Genomic DNA, 18,228 nt, shown 5'->3' with positions numbered 1-18,228 from the left:
GGGGGCAGCCGAACCAGACCCAGACTCAGACCCAGGACCACCATTCACACCACTACACCCACCAACATCCAGACCACAATTCTCATCATCCATACCAGACTTTGTATTCATACCACTATTACTCCCACCATCATTCACTCCACTAACACTCCCACATGCACTCTTCTCATTCACAACACTACCACACCCAACATCCTCACATCCTACACTCGCGTCCTGCCTAACGTATCCTGGGCTGGCTGGGACTTGTAGTACTGCCGGTTTTAACAGAGTCTTTTTTGCTGGCTTAGCTGTTTCTGGGTTCGACACTGATGGTTCCTCCTCCATGGGCGATGTTACTGCCTGAGCCTGGGGCTGCCCCTCCGAGCGCACCCCAGCTCCTCACACAACGCCATCACCATGTCTGCCCGACTGCACGGGCTCTGCAGCTGGCACTGGCGCTCGGACACTCTGCCCCCTCACAGGAGAGTGCCCCACAGCACCCACAGACCGACCGTTTTCTGCTCCCGACGCCTGGACACTCTCCCCCCTCACAGAGTAGTGCCCTGCAGCACCGGTAATGTCCACGGCATTCGGGGGAACGCCCCCCAAGCACACAGACATATCACTTATCTGGACACTCCCCCGCCCCCCCCCCCCCCCCCCCCTCACAGGGAAGTGCCCCGCAGTGCCAGCAACACCCGGGGAACCGTTCCCCGAGCAAACAGTAGCATAGCTTGCCCCTGGTGCCTGGACACGCCCACCACCACCCTGGGGCGGTCCCGCAGCACCAGGGCTGCCCACCTTAAGCCCAATAGGACTTGCTGGCTCTATAGCGTCCTCTGCCATCTTGGATGTCATGCTGTACCCCCCTTTCTGGCCCCGCTTCACCACAGAAATGGGGACTGGCAGTTTGGGGAGCCCAGCAGTCTGAACCAACTTTACAGCTGGCTCAGACTGCTGGAAAGGACGAAACATATAAGTCACAGTCTCCTGAACCTTCTGCCTTTTCTTCCTTTTCTTTACCAGATCATCTTTACCGAGATCCTCACCAAAGGCAAAATCATCCATACGGGTAGGGGACTCCTGCTGTATAATGGCTTGCAGCAAACCCCCACTGGCCAGCTCCTCCTCACCGCTCTCCTCTGTCTCCCCATCACTGGAGGGTAGCGCCACCTGGGTGGGCTCAGGGTAGCTATCTTGGGGGGGCTGGGGGTCACACACACTAGGGGTGGCATCCATTTCACTTCCCACAGCCGACTCTCCGCCATTTTCCTCCCCTCCTTCCTCCTCCTCCTCACTGTTCTCCTGATGGCAGCCTGCACCATATTTCCTTTCTTTGAATCTCTCCTCAATAATCAGTTTTTCTTTTAGGAATCCTGTCCCCCCAGAGATTTTTCTTTTAGCCTCCTCCACCTCCGCCACCTCTATCTTCAGAGCCCGCACCTAGGCAGTGAACTTATGCCTCTTACCTGTAGGGCCCTGGTCAGCCTGGTAGCGGGCAAATCTCAGGTCCTCTCTCAGGCTCCTCAGCTTCCTGCCCAGCTCTTCGTACTCCGCCATCTTGGCTTGTATCCTTGAGCCATAGGTCGCCAATGACTCCCTTGGTCCCCGTGCCCCCCATTGCTGGGGTTCCGGGGTAGCAGAAGGACCGCTGGTCTTTGCTGTTACCTTACGTCCCTCTTATCCGGTCGGGGGAGTGGGCACCACATTTCTGCGGGCCCTGCTGGAACGCCTCACCCTGACCTTGGAACCGGCTGTAGATACTATCTTCCCCCCTCTCGCCAGCCGGGAACGAGAGGTAGAAGCCCGAGACTCCCTTGGCTCCATGCAGGAAAGCTCTCCCCAGGGGCCTGCCACACCCCTGGGAAGGCAGATGAAAAACGCTGCTTCTCTCTGTGTGGAAGTCTGGAGCTCAAAGGAGACACACCCGACAACTTCACACACTGAAACTGCTGTGTTCACAGGATGTGCTCTCTGCTGACACCTCTGTCCATGTCAGGAACTGTCCAGAGCAGGAGAGGTTTGTTCTGGGTATTTGCTCCTACTCTGGACAGTTCCTGACATGGACAGAGGTGTCAGAGAGAACTGTGGTCTGACAGAAAAGAACTATACATTTTCCTCTGTAGTATACAGCAGCTGATAAGTACTGGAAGGATTAGGATTTTTAAATAGAAGTAATCTACACATCGATTTTATATTTTTGGCACCAGTATATAAAACATTTTTTTTCCACTGGAGTACCCCTTTAAAGATCCAGTGATTGTCCGTGCAGCACTGCCTTTTTAATACCAAGCTATGTAATAGACTCTGTAAATGAGTGCCATATTGGGGGAGGGGGGTTATGCTGTGTAATACAGCCCTAAGAATTAGAAAGTATTTGTAAATCTGCCCGAATCTACCAAGCCTTTGTCCTTTGCAAGGTATTGATGGACAAAATTTTGACTCAAATATACTGATGCTCTTCAGGAACAGCAAAGCTGCTAAAGCTTAGCTGGTGCTTTGGAAGAGATATAGATAAGTGTGTGATCCATTCTTGTTTTCTTGACAGGTTATCATTACATCTGCCTCAGGAATGAGATTAATCAGCCTCTGTGTCTCCCAGCTCTTCTTGTATATACTGAAGCCAATGATTATATCCCTGATGACCACCAAGGTCAGTGATTCTATCTGTAATTCTTATTCAGTTATTCAGTTATCTTCCCTATCTTACTATTCTGTACATATTCATTGCCCTTTTATCTTTATCACACACATTTGTTACAGGTTCTCATGTTGTTTGCTGATGGTTTCTGTTTAATCCTTATTTTTTGTGTAATACTGACCACTAACTTCATCGTCCCTAGAGTACATCAGAGCTCTGATAAACCCCATCCAACATGTCAGTCTGGATGAGAGGGCAAAGAGGCTCGTGGCTTTGATTGGAGAAAGTGAGGTATGGTGCACACTAAGATTTACACGTTATTATTATAGGAAAACGGTGACTGCAATAAAGCGTTTCTGTCACAAAAAAAAAACTTTTAAAATGTCACACAGACATATAAAAAGTTTTTATTGGTCGGGTTCAGACCACCAATCGTTAGATAGAGACGAGGAGTGTGCAGCTGTTCAGTTCCTGGCTCACTTCTCCTGCTGACTTCTTGCATGACACAGAATCCATAGACTACAGTGGAGCTCATCTGATGCAATGAGTTAAGGAGAGCAGCAAGCCATGGAGTAAAGCACTCACCTGCATGTTTCCCCTAACTCTAGCTAATAATTGGTGGGGGACTCCTAGACCCCAAAAGATCTGTCTGTGTGATGTGTCAAAGTAACAGTGACGCTTTAAATCTTGGGGATCACATCATCTATGTCTTTATTTCTCTGCATGCACTCTTTCAACAGAAATACACAAATGAGAAATGATTATCTCAGCCATTACTACAACATTTTCTGATATACTGTACCATATATGCTACTATTTATTATACAATAAAGACCTAACATAATCTAATGCTAACTGTTTACTATGGCATGCAGAATCGATAAGATATATCCTATATAAACACTCCATAACACTGAGAAGTGTAACCTATTCTGCCATTGACTGATAGTTGCTATTTTATTATTAACTGCAGCTTAACAACACTGAAAAACCACAAGATAGAAAAAAGCCAGACACAACATACGATTCTACCAACAGGATCCTGAGTGACAAGAAACCTTCGATCGCCCCTGTACCACCCCCTGGTATGTGCCTGTGCCACAGACATTAACACCCTGGGTTAAAGACAACCAGTTTAGCCCATTGGCATGACATTGGTCACTTTGTTTTTATTTGGAAATCCTAGTAATCTAGGATTTCCAAATTGTAGCCAGACCCCCAAATTGTAAGAGCAAAAAGATCAGTATTTGCGTATGCATAAGAGCAAATGCAGAGGGGATGACAAGAGATTAATGGCCCACGCAAGGCATAGAAATGCAGACTATTGCAAGGGAAAATATGGTAGGGAAAATATACCTATAATAAAATTGTACCTTTTTTCAAATAGAGATAAACATGATTAATAAAACTCTGATTGCCAAAAGCCACCACTAGGGAAAGATCACAACATAGGGTCTCTACTCCCATTGAACTGTATAAGACGTCCATAAGGAGTGAGTACTTCCTAGTTAGATTTAGCCATCAATACATTGGGTTGGGATTAGGGTAATAGTACTGATATTTTGTATTTGTACTGCATTAAAAAGGAGGTATTTTAGTATTTTTTTTATTTTATACTTGTGCTAATTGTTTTTTATGTGTGTGTGTTTGTGTGTGTATATTTATATATTTATTACTATGCCAACTTTTTTTTTCAGCTCAGCAACGTGACGACCTCATAGCAAGTATATTAACAGGTAATGGGAAATGTGCACTAGAACCTAATTTCTGCTGTCAAATAAGATAGGCCTATTTTTCCTTTTTGCAAGGTTTGTCATGATTTTTTTTTTTTCAGATGTACTACCTCCTTCCTTGGAGGAATTAAAGTTACAGAAAAGCTTTGTAAAGCTGCTTTGCCGACAATACCAGGAACTGCGACACATGCACCGTAAACACCTGCGCAAGGTGTCCTCTCTGTGTAAGGAGCAGAGCAGCAGATTCATACAGTTCCAGAGCATCCGCAAGAAGAAGTTTGGAAAGAGCCCTAAAGCAGGACAAGAGTAAGTCCCACTTTTTGAGCATAAGCTGTATTGAGCAGTTTGTGCTTACAGTTGACATAATTTATAGTTTATCTTGGACAGAGTCAGGGATACTATGTCTTTTGTTACATCATTCATATCATGCAGAGTCCATTGATTGTGTGTTACTTTTTTACATTGTTACTGTAGCTCATTGCCAGAGCAGGAGGAGCAACAGAAGAAGATGATGGATCTCCAGGGAGAGCAGCAGAGACGTCTTGTAGAGCTTAGGGAAATGCAACACGAGCAAGAAAGGAAACTTAAGCACTTTCACCTTCAACAGGTGCAACTTCCCCTACATTCCTGATCTCCCTAAGGTCAACACGGTGCAGTGTCTAACAATTTATTCCTTGCTTTCTACCTTCAGGCTGTGCTGAAGCTACATGACGTTGCCCAAGCCTATCATTCCTCCCAGCTCAAGAAGTTAAAAGAAACTAGTGAGAAGTAAGTGTCGTTGCATATAAGAGTAAATATCTGTAAAGGATGAAAATAGAGTAATTTAAAATTAATTTATAAAAAAGGGTCTTCAAGTTAGATAGTCCATTGTTATATTGCGTGCCCCCTTAACCTGTTAAGGACATAGGGCGCACAAGTACAAACTTTTGTCCTGGTACTTAAGGACCAAGGGCATACCTGTATGTCTTGAATCCTTAAATCGCTTCAGAGCAGTGAGCGTCGTCTAGTTTCAGTAGCCAGACACTCACTGCCTTCATTTAACTGGTTGCCGTCTAAGGACGTGCCAGCTCGTCCTGAGATGGCAAGCGGTGTATGACGTGGGCTCCCGACTAGAGCCCGCATCACACCAGAAAGCCCCCAGCTGATTCCTGAGCTGGGGGCCGTTGTTAATAGCAGACATCCGGCGATTGCCTCGGCCAGCTATTAACCCTTTAGATCGCCGCTGTCAAAGTTGAAGCGGCATCTAAAGGAACATTTAAACGATCCCTGGTGGTCCAGTGGGGCTTACCTATCGTCCTATGCCGGCTGCTGCGCTGTGATTGATAGAGCCTGGCAGGACCAGGCTTTATCAATCGAGCACAGAGCACACAGATCAATGTGGTTTTATGAAACCACATTGATCTGTATGAGGAATCTAATGATTCCTCCTAAAAGTCCCTTAAGAGGACTTAGAGTGTAAAAAAAAAAAAAAAAAAAGTTGAATAAAAAGTTTTAAAAACACCCATTAACCCCTTCCTTATTAGAAGTTTAAATCACCCCCCTTTTCCCAAATTCCATATAAAAAATCTGTAACCAAAAATAAACATGTGGTAAATGTACGAACTATAAAAATATATCGTTAATTAAACCGCACGGTCAATAGCGTACGCGCAAAAAAATTCCAAAGTCTAAAATAGCGTATTTTTGGTCACTTTTTATATCATGAAAAAATTAATAGCGATAAAAAGTCAGATCAATACAAAAATGGTACCGCTTAAAACTTCAAATCATGGCCCAAAAAATGAGCCCTCATACCGGCCCGGACACGTAAAATAAAAAAGTTATAGAGGTCAGAAAATTTAAATTTTAAATGTATAAATTTTCGTGCATGTAGTTATGATTTTTTCCAGAAAGAAGTGAAGTGAATTCACACCGGCTATTCCGGGTCATACGGGTCTCCGGTGACCCGGAAAATAAGGGGCATCGGGGTTGTCCAAGACAAGGGATAGGAGTGAGTTGGCAGGGGTGCCACCTAGGGATGTCCCGATACCGATACTATTATCGGTATCGGGGCCGACACTAGCCATTTCCCTGGTATCGGGGACTCGTTCAATGTCCCCGATACCAAATCCGATATCTGCTGCCGCTCCATTGCCCCGTTCTCCCATACTCCCGTCTGCATCATGGCGTTCCATGGAGGAGCATGTGACACACACGTCACTCCACCTCCTCCACTGCGCCCAGCGTAACGCTACGGAAGAATCAGTCATGTGTATGTCACATGCTCCTCCATAGAACGCCATTATGCGGACGGGAGAACGGGACAGCAGCAGCACCTGTCAGAGGACAGCCGCAGGTCAGCTGTTTACAAGGGTGGGGGCTGTGGTCTACAGGGGGCCTGCTGTTTACAAGGGGGACTGCAGTCTACAGGAGGGCTGCTACTAACAGCTGTAGGGAGCTGCAGTCTAAAGGGGGGCTTGCTTTCTACAAGGGGGGTTGCGGTCTACAGGGGAGCTGCTACTAATGTCTACAGGGGATGCCTCCTGTCTACAAGGGGGGGCACCGTCTACAAGGGGGGCTGCGTTCTACAGGAGGGCTGCTACTAATGTCTACAGGGGGCTGCTGCTAGTGTCTGCAAGAGGATACTACCTAATATTAAAGGCAATCTTACAGCAGAGTCACCTGCACTAACTTGAATTTATAGGTAGATAGTACAGGTGACCCAGTTTCTACCGCTCCTCACCATGTGGTCAACAGTTTCGCCGCCAATGCAAATTTTTTGTTCTGCCCAATGGAGAATAGAGAAATCTTGTCTCATATTACAGCAGCCGCATCCACTCCACAACAAGGAGCCCACATATCATACGGTAAGCAGCGCCAGAGACCGGGTCACCCTGGTGTCAGATTCCCTTTAAAATAAAATGTACTTTTACTTGGTATCGGCGATTACTAGAATTAAAGTATCGTTACTCGTAATCGGTCTTAAAAAAATGGTATCAGGACATCTCTAGTGCCACCCCTGCTATTGGTCGTCTACAAGCGAAGACCAATAGCAGATGGGGGGCGGGGGGGTTAACTTTCGGTTTCCCCGTTCTGCCCACCCACAATAGGCGGGGCGGAACGGGGAAACCGAAGGGGGCCGGCACCAAAGTCTACTTACCCATCAGTCAGTGATCAGCGGCGGCAGCAGGTGACGATCGGCGGCAGAAGAGGATGGCGATGCGGCTCCCTGGATCCTTCGTAGCCGGTGAGTTGCCTTGCAACATCTGGAGGGCTACAGTTTGAGACCACTATACAGTGGTCTCTAAACTGTAGCCCTCCAGATGTTGCAAAACTACAACTCCCAGCATGCCCAGACAGCTGTTTGCTGTTTGGGAATGCTGGGATTTGTAGTTTTGCAACAGCTGGAGGGTCACAGTTTGGAAATCACTGTGCAGTGGTCTTTAAACTGTAGCCCTCCAGATGTTGCAAAACTGAAAATCCCAGCATGCCCAAACAGCAAACAGCTGTCTCGGCATGCTGGGAGTTGTAGTTGCGTACCTCCTGCTGTTGCATAACTACATCTCCCAGCATGCCCTTTAGGCGATCAGTACATGCTGGGACTTTTAGTTTTGCAACAGCTGGAGGCACACTGGTTGGAAAATACTGAGTTAGGTAACAGAACCTAACTGAAGGTTTTCCAACCAGTGTGCCTCCAGCTGTTGCAAAACTACAACTCACTCTCAGCATGCATGGTCTATCAGTACATGCTGGGAGTTCTAGTTTTGAAACAGCTGGAGGTCCCCCCCATGTGAATGTACAGGGTAGATTCACATGGACGAGTTTTCAGTGAGTTTCCTGCTTCAAGTTTGAGCTGCGGCAAATTTTTCGCCGCATCGCAAATTCGCAGCGGGAAACTCACCGTAACCCAGTGCGAATGTACCCTAAAAACACTACACTAACATAATAAAGGGTAAAACACTACATATACACCCCCCTTACACTGTCTCCCCCCCCCCCCCCCAATAAAGATGAAAAAGGAATCGTATGGCAATGTTTCCAAAACAGAGCCTCCAGCTGTTGCAAATGTACAACTTCCAGCATGTACGGTCTGTCAGTACATGCTGGGAGTTGTAGTTTTGAAACAGCTGGAGGGCTACAGTTTGGAGATCACAAATTGCAAAACTGTAAATCCCAGCATGCCCAAATAGCAAACAGCTGTCTCAGCATGCTGGGAGTTGTAGTTGTCGACCTCCAGCTGTTGCATAACTACATCTCCCAGCATGCCCTTCAGCGATCAGCACATGCTGGGAGTTGTAGTTTTGCAACAGCTGGAGGCACACTGCTTGGAAAATACTGAGTTAGGTAACAGAACCTTACTGAAGGTTTTCCAACCAGTGTGCCCCCAGCTGTTGCAAAACTACAACTCCCAGCATGCACGGTCTGTCAGTGCATGCAGGGAGTTGTAGTTTTGAAACAGCTGGAGGTTTGCCCCCCCCCCATGTGAATGTACAGGGTACATTCTTACGGACAGGTTTACAGTACAGTTTTCTGCTTCAAGTTTAAGCTGCGGCAAATTTTTCGCCACAGTGCAAACTCCTAGCGGGAAACTCACCGTAACCCGCCAGTGCGAATGCCCCCCTCCCAATAAAAATGAAAAACATATTGTACGGCAATGTTTTCAAAAGGGAGCCTCCAGCTGTTGCAAAACAACAACTCCCAGCATTTTCGGACAGCCACTGACTGTCCAGGCATGCTGGGAGTTTAGCAACAGCTGGAGGCACCCTGTTAGGGGTATTCTATGCCAGTGATTCCCAATGTCCACCCCTATGCAATCCCTAATTTAGTCCTCAAATGCGCATCGCGCTCTCTCACTTCGGAGCCCTGTCGTATTTCAAGGAAACAGTTTAGGGCCACATATGGGGTATTTCCGTACTCGGAAGAAATCGCACTACCAATTTTCAGGGTCTTTTTCTCCTTTTACCCCTTATGAAAATGAAAAGTTGGGGGCTACACCAGCCTGATAGTGTAAAAAAATATAACATTTTAAACTAACATGCTGGTGTTGCCCCATACTTTTTATTTTCACAAGCGGTAAAAGGAAAAAAAGACCCCCAAAATTTGTAATGCAATTTCTCCTGAGTATGGAAATACCCCATATGTGGGCTTAAAATGCTCTGCGGGTGCACAACAAGGCTCTGGAGTGGATTTGCACAGGGGTGGCTGATTTTACAGCGGTTCTGACATAAACGCAAAAACATAAATACCCAAATGTGACCCCATTTTGGAAACTACACCCCTCACGGAATGTAACAATGGGTATAGTGAGCCTTAACACCCCACAGGTGTTTGAAGAATTTTCATTAAAGGGGTTATCCAGGAAAAAAACTTTTTTTTTATATATCAACTGGCTCCAGAAAGTTAAACAGATCTGTAAATTACTTCTATTAAAAATTCTTAATCCTTTCAGTACTTATGAGCTTCTGAAGTTGAGGTTGTTCTTTTCTGTCTAAGTGCTCCCTGATGACACGTGTCTCGGGAACCGCCCAGTTTAGAAGCAAATACCCATAGCAAACTTCTTCTAAACTGGGCGGTTCCCGAGACACGTGTCATCAGAGAGCACTTAGACAGAAAAGAACAACCTTAATTTCAGAAGCTCATAAGTACTGAAAGGATTAAGATTTTTTTAATAGAAGTAATTTACAAATCTGTTTAACTTTCTGGAGCCAGTTGATATATAAAAAAAAGGTTTTTCCTGGATAACCCCTTAAGGACGCAGGACGTAAATGTACGTCCTGGTGCTGTGGTACTTAACACACCATGACGTACATTTACGTCCAGTGCATAACCGCGGGCATTGGAGCGATGCCCGTGTCATGCGCGGCTGATCCCGGCTGCTGATCGCAGCCAGGGACCCGCCGGCAATGGCAGACGCCAGCGATCTCGCGGGCGTCCGCCATTAACCCCTCAAGTGCCGGGATCAATACAGATCCCGGCATCTGCGGCAGTGCGCGATTTCAATGAATGATCGGATCGCCCGCAGCGCTGCTGCGGGGATCCGATCATTCAGAAAGCCACACGGAGGTCCCCTCACCTTCCTCCTTCCGGCTCCCGGCGTCGTCTTCTCTGGTCTGAGATCGAGCAGTCCAGAACAGAAGATAGCCGATAACACTGATCTGTTCTATGTCCTATACATAGAACAGATCAGTATTAGCAATCATGGTATTGCTATGAATAGTCCCCAATGGGGACTATTCAAGTGTATAAAAAAAACGTAAAAGTAAAAAGAAAGTGAAAAATCCCCTCCCCCAATAAAAAAGTAAAACGTCAGTTTTTTCCTATTTTACCCCCAAAAAGCGTAAAAAATAAATTTAATAGACATATTTGGTATTGCCGCGTGCGTAAATGCCCGAACTATTAAAATAAAATGTTAATGATCCCGTACGGTGAACGGCGTGAACGTAAAAAAAAAAAAAGTCCAAAATTGCTACTTTTTAAATACATTTTATAAAAAAAAATTATAAAAAATGTATTAAAAGTTTTTTATATGCAAAAGTGGTATCAAAAAAAGTACAGATCATGGCGCAAAAAATGAGCCCTCATACCGCCGCTTATACGGAAAAATAAAAAAGTTAGAGGTCATCAAAATAAAGGGATTATAAACGTACTAATTTGGTTAAAAAGTTTGTGATTTTTTTTAAGTGCAACAATAATAGAAAAGTATGTAATAATGGGTAACATTTTAATCGTATTGACCCTCAGAATAAAGAACACATGTCATTTTTACCGTAAATTGTACGGCGTGAAAATAAAACCTTCCAAAATTAGCAAAATTACGTTTTTCTTTTTAATTTCCCCACAAAAATAGTGTTTTTTGGTTGTGCCATACATTTTATGATATAATGAATTATGTCATTACAAAGGACAACTGGTCGCGCAAAAAACAAGCCCTCATACTAGCCTGTGGATGAAAATATAAAAGAGTTAAGATTTTTAGAAGGCCAGGAGGAAAAAATGAAAACGTTAAAATGTAATTGTCTGAGTCCTTAAGGCCAAAATGGCTGAGTCCTTAAGGGGTTAAAGTTGGATGGGAAAATAAAATCTTTTTTCATTGAAATGCTGGTGTTACCCTAAATTTTTCATTTTCACAAGGGAAAATAGAAAAAAAAGCCCCCAAAATTTGGTTAAGAGTAAGAACATACCCCATATGTGGATGTAAAGTGCTCTGATGGCACACTACAATGCTCAGAAGAGAAGGAGCGCCATTGGGCTTTTGGAGAGAAAATGTGTCCTGAATTGGAGGCCATGTGTGTTTACAAAGCCCGCATAGTGCACAGCCCACTGTTCCTAAGATCTGGGGGTGTAAATACTCACTGCACCCCTTATTAAATTCTATGAGGAGTGTAGTTTCCAAAATGGGGTCACATGTGGGGGAGGTCCACTGTTCTGGCACCATAGTATGCCATGTGTGTTTGTTTGTTTTTTGCTGTTCTGGTACCATAGGGGCTTCCTAAATGCGACATGCCCCCCCCCCAAAACCATTTCAGCAAAATTTGTTTTCCAAAAATGTGGGAAATGTGACTCCTTCTCTTCTGAGCATTGTAGTTCGCCCGCAGAGCATTTTACATCCTAATGTGGGGTATTTCCATACTCAGAAGAGATGGGGTTACAAATTTTGGGTGGCATTTTCTCCTATTACCTTTGCAAAGTTGGTAAATTTTGGAAAAAAACTGCACTTCAGTGAAAACATTTTTTTTATTTACACGTCCGACTTTAACGAAAAGTTGTCAAACACCTGTGGGGTGTTAAGGCTCACTGGACCCCTTGTTACATGCCTTTAGGGGTGTAGTTTCCAAAATAGTATGCCATGTGGGGGGTTTTCTGCTGTTCTGGCACCATAGGGGCTTCCTATATGCGACATGCCCCCCAAAAACCATTCCAGCAAAATTCACTCTCCAAAATCCCAATGTCACTACTTCCCTTCTGAGCACTCTAGTGCACCAGCAGATCACTTTACATCCACACATGATATATTTCCTTACTCGAGAGAAATGGGGTTTAAAATTTTAAGCAACATTTTCACCATTTTCTCGTTTTACCCCTTGTAAAAATAAAAAATATGGGTCTACAAGAACATGTTTGTGTAAAAAAGAAAGATTTTGAATTTTCATCTCCACTTTGCTGCTATTGCTGTGAAACACCTAAAGCAGGGGTCGTCAAACTTTTTAAATGGGGGGCCAATTCACGGTCCCTCAGAGCGTTGGAGGGCCGGACTATAGATAACAAAACATGAACAAATTCCTATACACACTTATATATCTTATTAGTGGACTACCACTTTAAGTACGCAGCACAGTAAGGTTGACAGTATAGATCCCCCCACATTAGGTTGTAGTTCCCACACATTAGGGTTGGCAGTACAGTTTCCCCACATTAGGTGCAGTACAATTCCCCCACATTAGGTGCAGTACAATTCCCCCACATTAGGTGCAGTACAATTCCCCCCACATTAGGTGCAGTACAATTCCCCCACATTAGGTGCAGTACAGTTCCCCCACATTAGGTGCAGTACAGTTCCCCCACATTAGGTGCAGTACAGTTCCCCCACATTAGGTGCAGTACAGTTCCCCCACATTAGGTGCAGTACAGTTCCCCCACATTAGGTGCAGTACAGTTCCCCCACATTAGGTGCAGTATAGTTCCCCCACATTAGGTGCAGCATGTTCCCCTACATTAGGTGCAGTATAGTTCTTCCACATTAGGTGCAGTATAGTTCCCCCACTTTAGGTGCAGTATAGTTCCCCCACATTAGGTGCAGTATAGTTCCCCCACATTATGTGCAGTATAATGTTCTCCCACATTAGGTGGAGTATGTTCCCCCACATTAGGTGCAGTTTAGCTCCCCACATTAGGTGCAGTATAATGTTCCCCCACATTAGGTGCAGCATGTTCCCCCAAATTAGGTGCAGTATAGCTCCCCACATTAGGTGCAGTAGGTTCCCCCACAGACATACAGCCTCCAGCCATACACTGTATGTCTGTATGCCTGTGTACTGCCCCACTTCAGTGCTCCGATCACCGCTCCTCCGGTCCGGACATAGCAGTAAGTCCCGGGACCGAAGGAGTGGTGGTCGGAGCACCGAAGCTGATGTCCCGCTGATAACACTTACCAAGCTGGCCAGCGCACGTCCTCATCGCTGTGCCGCACCTCTGCGCTCCGTTGCTATAGGCGCACGCACGGCGTCAGTGATGTCCCTGCGTGCGCCACCTTCCCAGCGGCACTGCGTTTTTAAAATAAACGCGGGGCCTCCGAGAGCGCATCCCTGTGTCCCGAAAACATCTTTCGGGACACAGGGATGTCCCAGGCAGTGTCGGGCCGGATAAATGTCCTCGGTGGGCCGTAGTTTGAGGACCCCTGACCTAAAGGGTTAACAAACTTTCTGAATGTCATCTGGAATACGTTGAGGGGTGTAGTTTTCAAAATGGGGTCCATTATGGGGTATTTCTAACATAAAGACCCTCAAATTCACTTCAAAACTGAACTGGTCTCTGAAAAATTCTGATTTTGAAATTTTGAAATGATGCAAACATAAAGTAGACAAATTGTATATGTGAATCATTATATAATTTATTTGATATGTCTATTTTCCTTACAAGCAGAGAGCTTCAAAGTTATAAAAATGCAAAATGTTTACATTTTTCATGAAATTTTGGAATTTTTCACGAAGAAATGATGCAAGTATCGACGGAAATTTACCACTAACATAAAATAGAATATGTCACGAAAAAGCTATCTCTGAATCAAATTCATAAGTATAAGCATCCCAGTGTTATTAATGCTTAAAGTGACAGTGGTTAGAATTGCAATAAATGCTCTGGTCCTTAGGGTCAAAATGGGCTCGGTCCCCAAGGGGTTAAAAAAAAGTTAGCATTTTTTTTAAAGTAGTGCAATAATAAAAATCGTTTTAATCACATTGACCTACAGAATTTCCGTAATTACAAAGTACAATTGGTCGCACGAAAAACAAGCCCTGTGGGTGGAAAAATAAGAGTTATGGCTCTTTAAAGGGGTACTCCACTGGCCAGCATTCGTAACTAAATGTTTTCGTGCTGCAGGTGTCGGCCACGTCCCTCCTGACATCACGCTCAATGCAAGTCTATCGGAGGAGGCGTGACCTCCCATAGAACTGCATTGAGGGGGTGTGGCCTTGACGGCAGGTGGGGCGTGGCCCACCCCTGCAGCACAAAAACAGTGTTCGGAACATTTCGTTCAGAAAGCTGGCCAGTGGAGTACTCCTTTTAAAGGAGAAAAGGAAAAAACGAAAACCCCAAAATGAAAATTGTCTGTATCCTTAAGATTAATACTTTTAATCAAAGGGGATCACTCTTCTGGGAAAATCTGTTTTCATCTTCTGTTGAAATAGAGGGTTACAATTCTCCCATTGTTTTCAGTTGACCCCTGTTGCTGGTTAGTGTTGAGAGCTGATCTTAATGGCTTTAGTAAATGAGGGGAGTCCACTTTTAAAACTGCCCTCTTTCAGCAACAAGTGCTTAACTAACAGCCATACATCTTGAACTCATAGTTGAGCCATGTGATCCTTAGTCTGACAACCTGTCAGTCCACTAAATGCTGTACTTTGTAGGCAGGATGTTAGACTTCTTAAAACACAAACCTCCAGTAGGATTATAGGACACTGCCAGCAAAAGCTATCCAATGGTTATAAATATGTTTATTAAAATCGTACTACGCGTTCCGAAACCGATCTGGTTTCTTCCTCAGGCACGATATAAATCACCAAATGTCGAACCCCCCAAAGTTTCCCATAGGTTTCAGGTTCTTATTAATAGAGAATCCTATTGGATCTTCATGTTTAAAACGTTATACCCAGAGGGATTGAATGAAGTTATTGAACTGACCACTTTATAAGAATATGTGCTATATTTGATGTGCATAATTTTTAGATACATGTTATATATATATATATATATATATATATATATATATATTATATGTATTTTATATGTTTCCTATATATTTTTGTGTAATGATACGATGATGTCACTTCCGGTCACGTGATGTGATTCGGGGGGGGGGGGGGGGGGGGGGAATATATATTTGGCATTTGGTGGTTTTTTATCGTGCCTGAGGAAGAAACCAGATCAGTTTCGTAACACATAGTATGATTTTAATAAACATTTTTATACCGACTGGATCAGTTTTGCGTGCAGCGCCCTATAATCCTCTTGGAGGTTTGTGTTTTAAACTAAACTTTTTGTTGTTTTTTTTCTTGGAAATTTAGATATGTGAATGCGGAGGACTATGTCAGATTTTGTGGATTGCGATGATTAACAGTGTTTTTTTTTAAATGTCAATGAAAGGGTTAACGAGGGCTGTGGGGGAGTGTTTTTTTTTTATAAAAAATTTTTTTTCAATGTGTTTTTTTATAATTTAATTTTCAGTCTTAGTAGTGGAAGGCGTCTTGTAGACAGAATCTATTACTAGGCCTGGGCTTAGCGTTAGCCCCCAAAACAGCCAGCACTAACCCCAATTATTACCCCGGTACCCACCGCCACAGGGGTTCCGGGAAGAGCTGGTACCAACAGGCCCGGAGCGTCAAAAATGGTGCTCCTGGGCCTAGGCGGTAACAGGCTAGCTTTATTTAGGCTGGGGAGGGCCAGTAACAATGGTCCTCGCCCACCCTGGCAACGTCAGGCTGTTGCTGCTTGCTTGGCATCTGGCTGATCCTTTTTTTTTATTATTTATAAATAAAAAAAAAGCATAGGATTCCCCCTATTTTTAGTATCAGCCAGATACCAACCAAGCAGCAAAAGCCTGATGTTACCAGGGTGGGTGAGGACCATTGTAACTGGCCCTCCCCAGCCTAAATAACGCCACCCTGTTACCACCTAATTGGTACCGGCTCTTCCCGGCACCCCTGTGGTGGTGGGTACCGAGGTAATAATTGAAGGTTAGCGCTAGCTGATTTTGGGGCTAACTAAGCCCAGGCTTAGTAATGGACTCAGTCTATAAGATGGCTTCCACTACTAAGCCTGAAAATTCAATTATAAAAAACAAGACACATTGAAAAAAAATTATAAAAAAAAACACTCCCCCACAGCCCTCGTTAACCATTTTATTGAAATAAAAAAAAAACGCTGGTCATCGTCGCAGTCCACCGAATCTGACATAGTCCTCCACATTCATATATTTGAAATGAGAAGAAAAGAAAAACAAGAAATATGGGATAGTAAATTTTTTATTGCTCTCCCCTGGGAAGAGCACACATAATGCAACGTGTTCCTAAACAGGGAGCCTCCAATTGTTGCTAAACTACACCTTCCATCATGGGGGGGGCTGTAGTTAAGCAACAGCTGGAGTCTCCCTGTTTGGGAACACACTGCCAGAAAGGCTCTATTCCGATTATGCAAAACGCATAATGTGAACAGAGATCTGTCCCTCTGGCCTTGGACTACTACTCCTATCATGGGACAGAGTCTGTCCCATGATGGGAGTAGTTATAGTACTGCAGCTCTGAGGGATGGCACTAGCACATCCCCTGGCTGCGGGACTTTAAGGACTACTACTCCCATCATGGACAGACTCTGCCCATGATGGAAGTTATAGTCCAGGGGCTGAGGTGCAGATCGCACTGGGTCATTCTGCAGAGACCCGCTGCGATCCGCATTTATTAAGATAACAAGCTGGCGGTGCATGCGTCTACACTGCGCTGCCACCGGCTTCTATATACACTGTAAAAATTCATAATCCCCACTGCCGGGAGAGGGGAGCTCTGATTGGTCAGTAGCTATCCACGAATCAGAGCTCCCGTGTTCCGGCTGGGATTATGAATTATTACAGTGTATATAGAAGCCGGCGGCAGCGCAGTGTGGACACATGTAAGGCCGGTTTGTATAGTTAATAAATGCGGATCGCAACAGGTCTCCAGAGAATGATCTGCTGCGATCCGCATTTAAATTAAAAAGCCAGCGGTACATGCAGCTACACTGCGCTCCTATATACACTGACATAATTCATAATCCCCGCTGCTGGAACACGGGAGCTCTGATTGGTCAATAGCTAGCCACCAATCAGAGCTCCCCTCTCCCGGCAGCGGGGATTATGAATTATTACAGTGTATAAAGAAGCCGGCGGCAGAGCAGTGTAGACGCATGTACCGCCAGCTTTTTAACTTAAATGTGGATCGCAGCAGATCATTCTCTGGAGATCTGTTGTGATCCGCATTTCTTAACTATGCAAACTGGCGTTACATGTGTCTACACTGCGCTGCCGCTGGCTTCTTTATACAGGGTGGGCCATTTATATGGATACACCTTAATAAAATGGGAATGGTTGGTGATATTAAAGGGGTATTCCAGGCAAAACTTTTTATATATATATATATATATATATATATATATATATATATATCAACTGGCTCCGGAAAATTAAACAGATTTGTAAATTACTTCTATTAAAAAATCTTAATCCTTCCAATAGTTATTAGCTTCTGAAGTTTTCTGTCTAACTGCTCAATGACGATGTCACGTCCCGGGAGCTGTGCATGATGGGAGAATATCCCCATAGGAACTGCACAGCTCCCGGGACGTGAGTCATCAGAGAGCAGTGAGACAGAAAACAACAACTCAACTTCAGAAGCTAATAACTATTGGAAGGATTAAGATTTTTTAATAGAAGTCATTTACAAATCTGTTTAACTTTCCGGAGCTCGTTGATATATAAAAAAAAAAGTTTTGGCCTGGAATACCCCTTTAACTTCCTGTTTGTGGCACATTAGTATATGTGAGGGGGAAACTTTTCAAGATGGGTGGTGACCATGGCGGCCATTTTGAAGTCAGTCATTTTGAATCAAGCTTTTGTTTTTTCAATAGGAAGAGGGTCATGTGACACATCAA

At 44.5% G+C, this 18,228-nt stretch overlaps 1 protein-coding gene across 4 annotated transcripts in view; it reads left to right on the top strand.

The window, feature by feature from the left end:
* Positions 1 to 18,228, top strand: part of PLCB3 (phospholipase C beta 3) — a 249,247-nt gene that overhangs the window by 222,571 nt on the left and 8,448 nt on the right. For all 4 annotated transcript variants that reach the window (XM_056527175.1, XM_056527176.1, XM_056527177.1 and 1 more), the window contains exons 23-29: positions 2,531 to 2,635; positions 2,826 to 2,914; positions 3,597 to 3,708; positions 4,321 to 4,359; positions 4,458 to 4,662; positions 4,831 to 4,963; positions 5,048 to 5,124. In XM_056527175.1, the coding sequence (XP_056383150.1) occupies positions 2,531 to 2,635; positions 2,826 to 2,914; positions 3,597 to 3,708; positions 4,321 to 4,359; positions 4,458 to 4,662; positions 4,831 to 4,963; positions 5,048 to 5,124 (760 nt within the window). The remainder of the gene's footprint in view (positions 1 to 2,530; positions 2,636 to 2,825; positions 2,915 to 3,596; positions 3,709 to 4,320; positions 4,360 to 4,457; positions 4,663 to 4,830; positions 4,964 to 5,047; positions 5,125 to 18,228) is intronic.

Source organism: Hyla sarda, chromosome 6, assembly GCF_029499605.1.
Source record: "Hyla sarda isolate aHylSar1 chromosome 6, aHylSar1.hap1, whole genome shotgun sequence".
NCBI lineage: Eukaryota > Metazoa > Chordata > Amphibia > Anura > Hylidae > Hyla > Hyla sarda.
The sequence above is the reverse complement of the archived record's forward strand: the minus strand, read 5'-3'. Positions and strand labels throughout refer to the sequence as shown.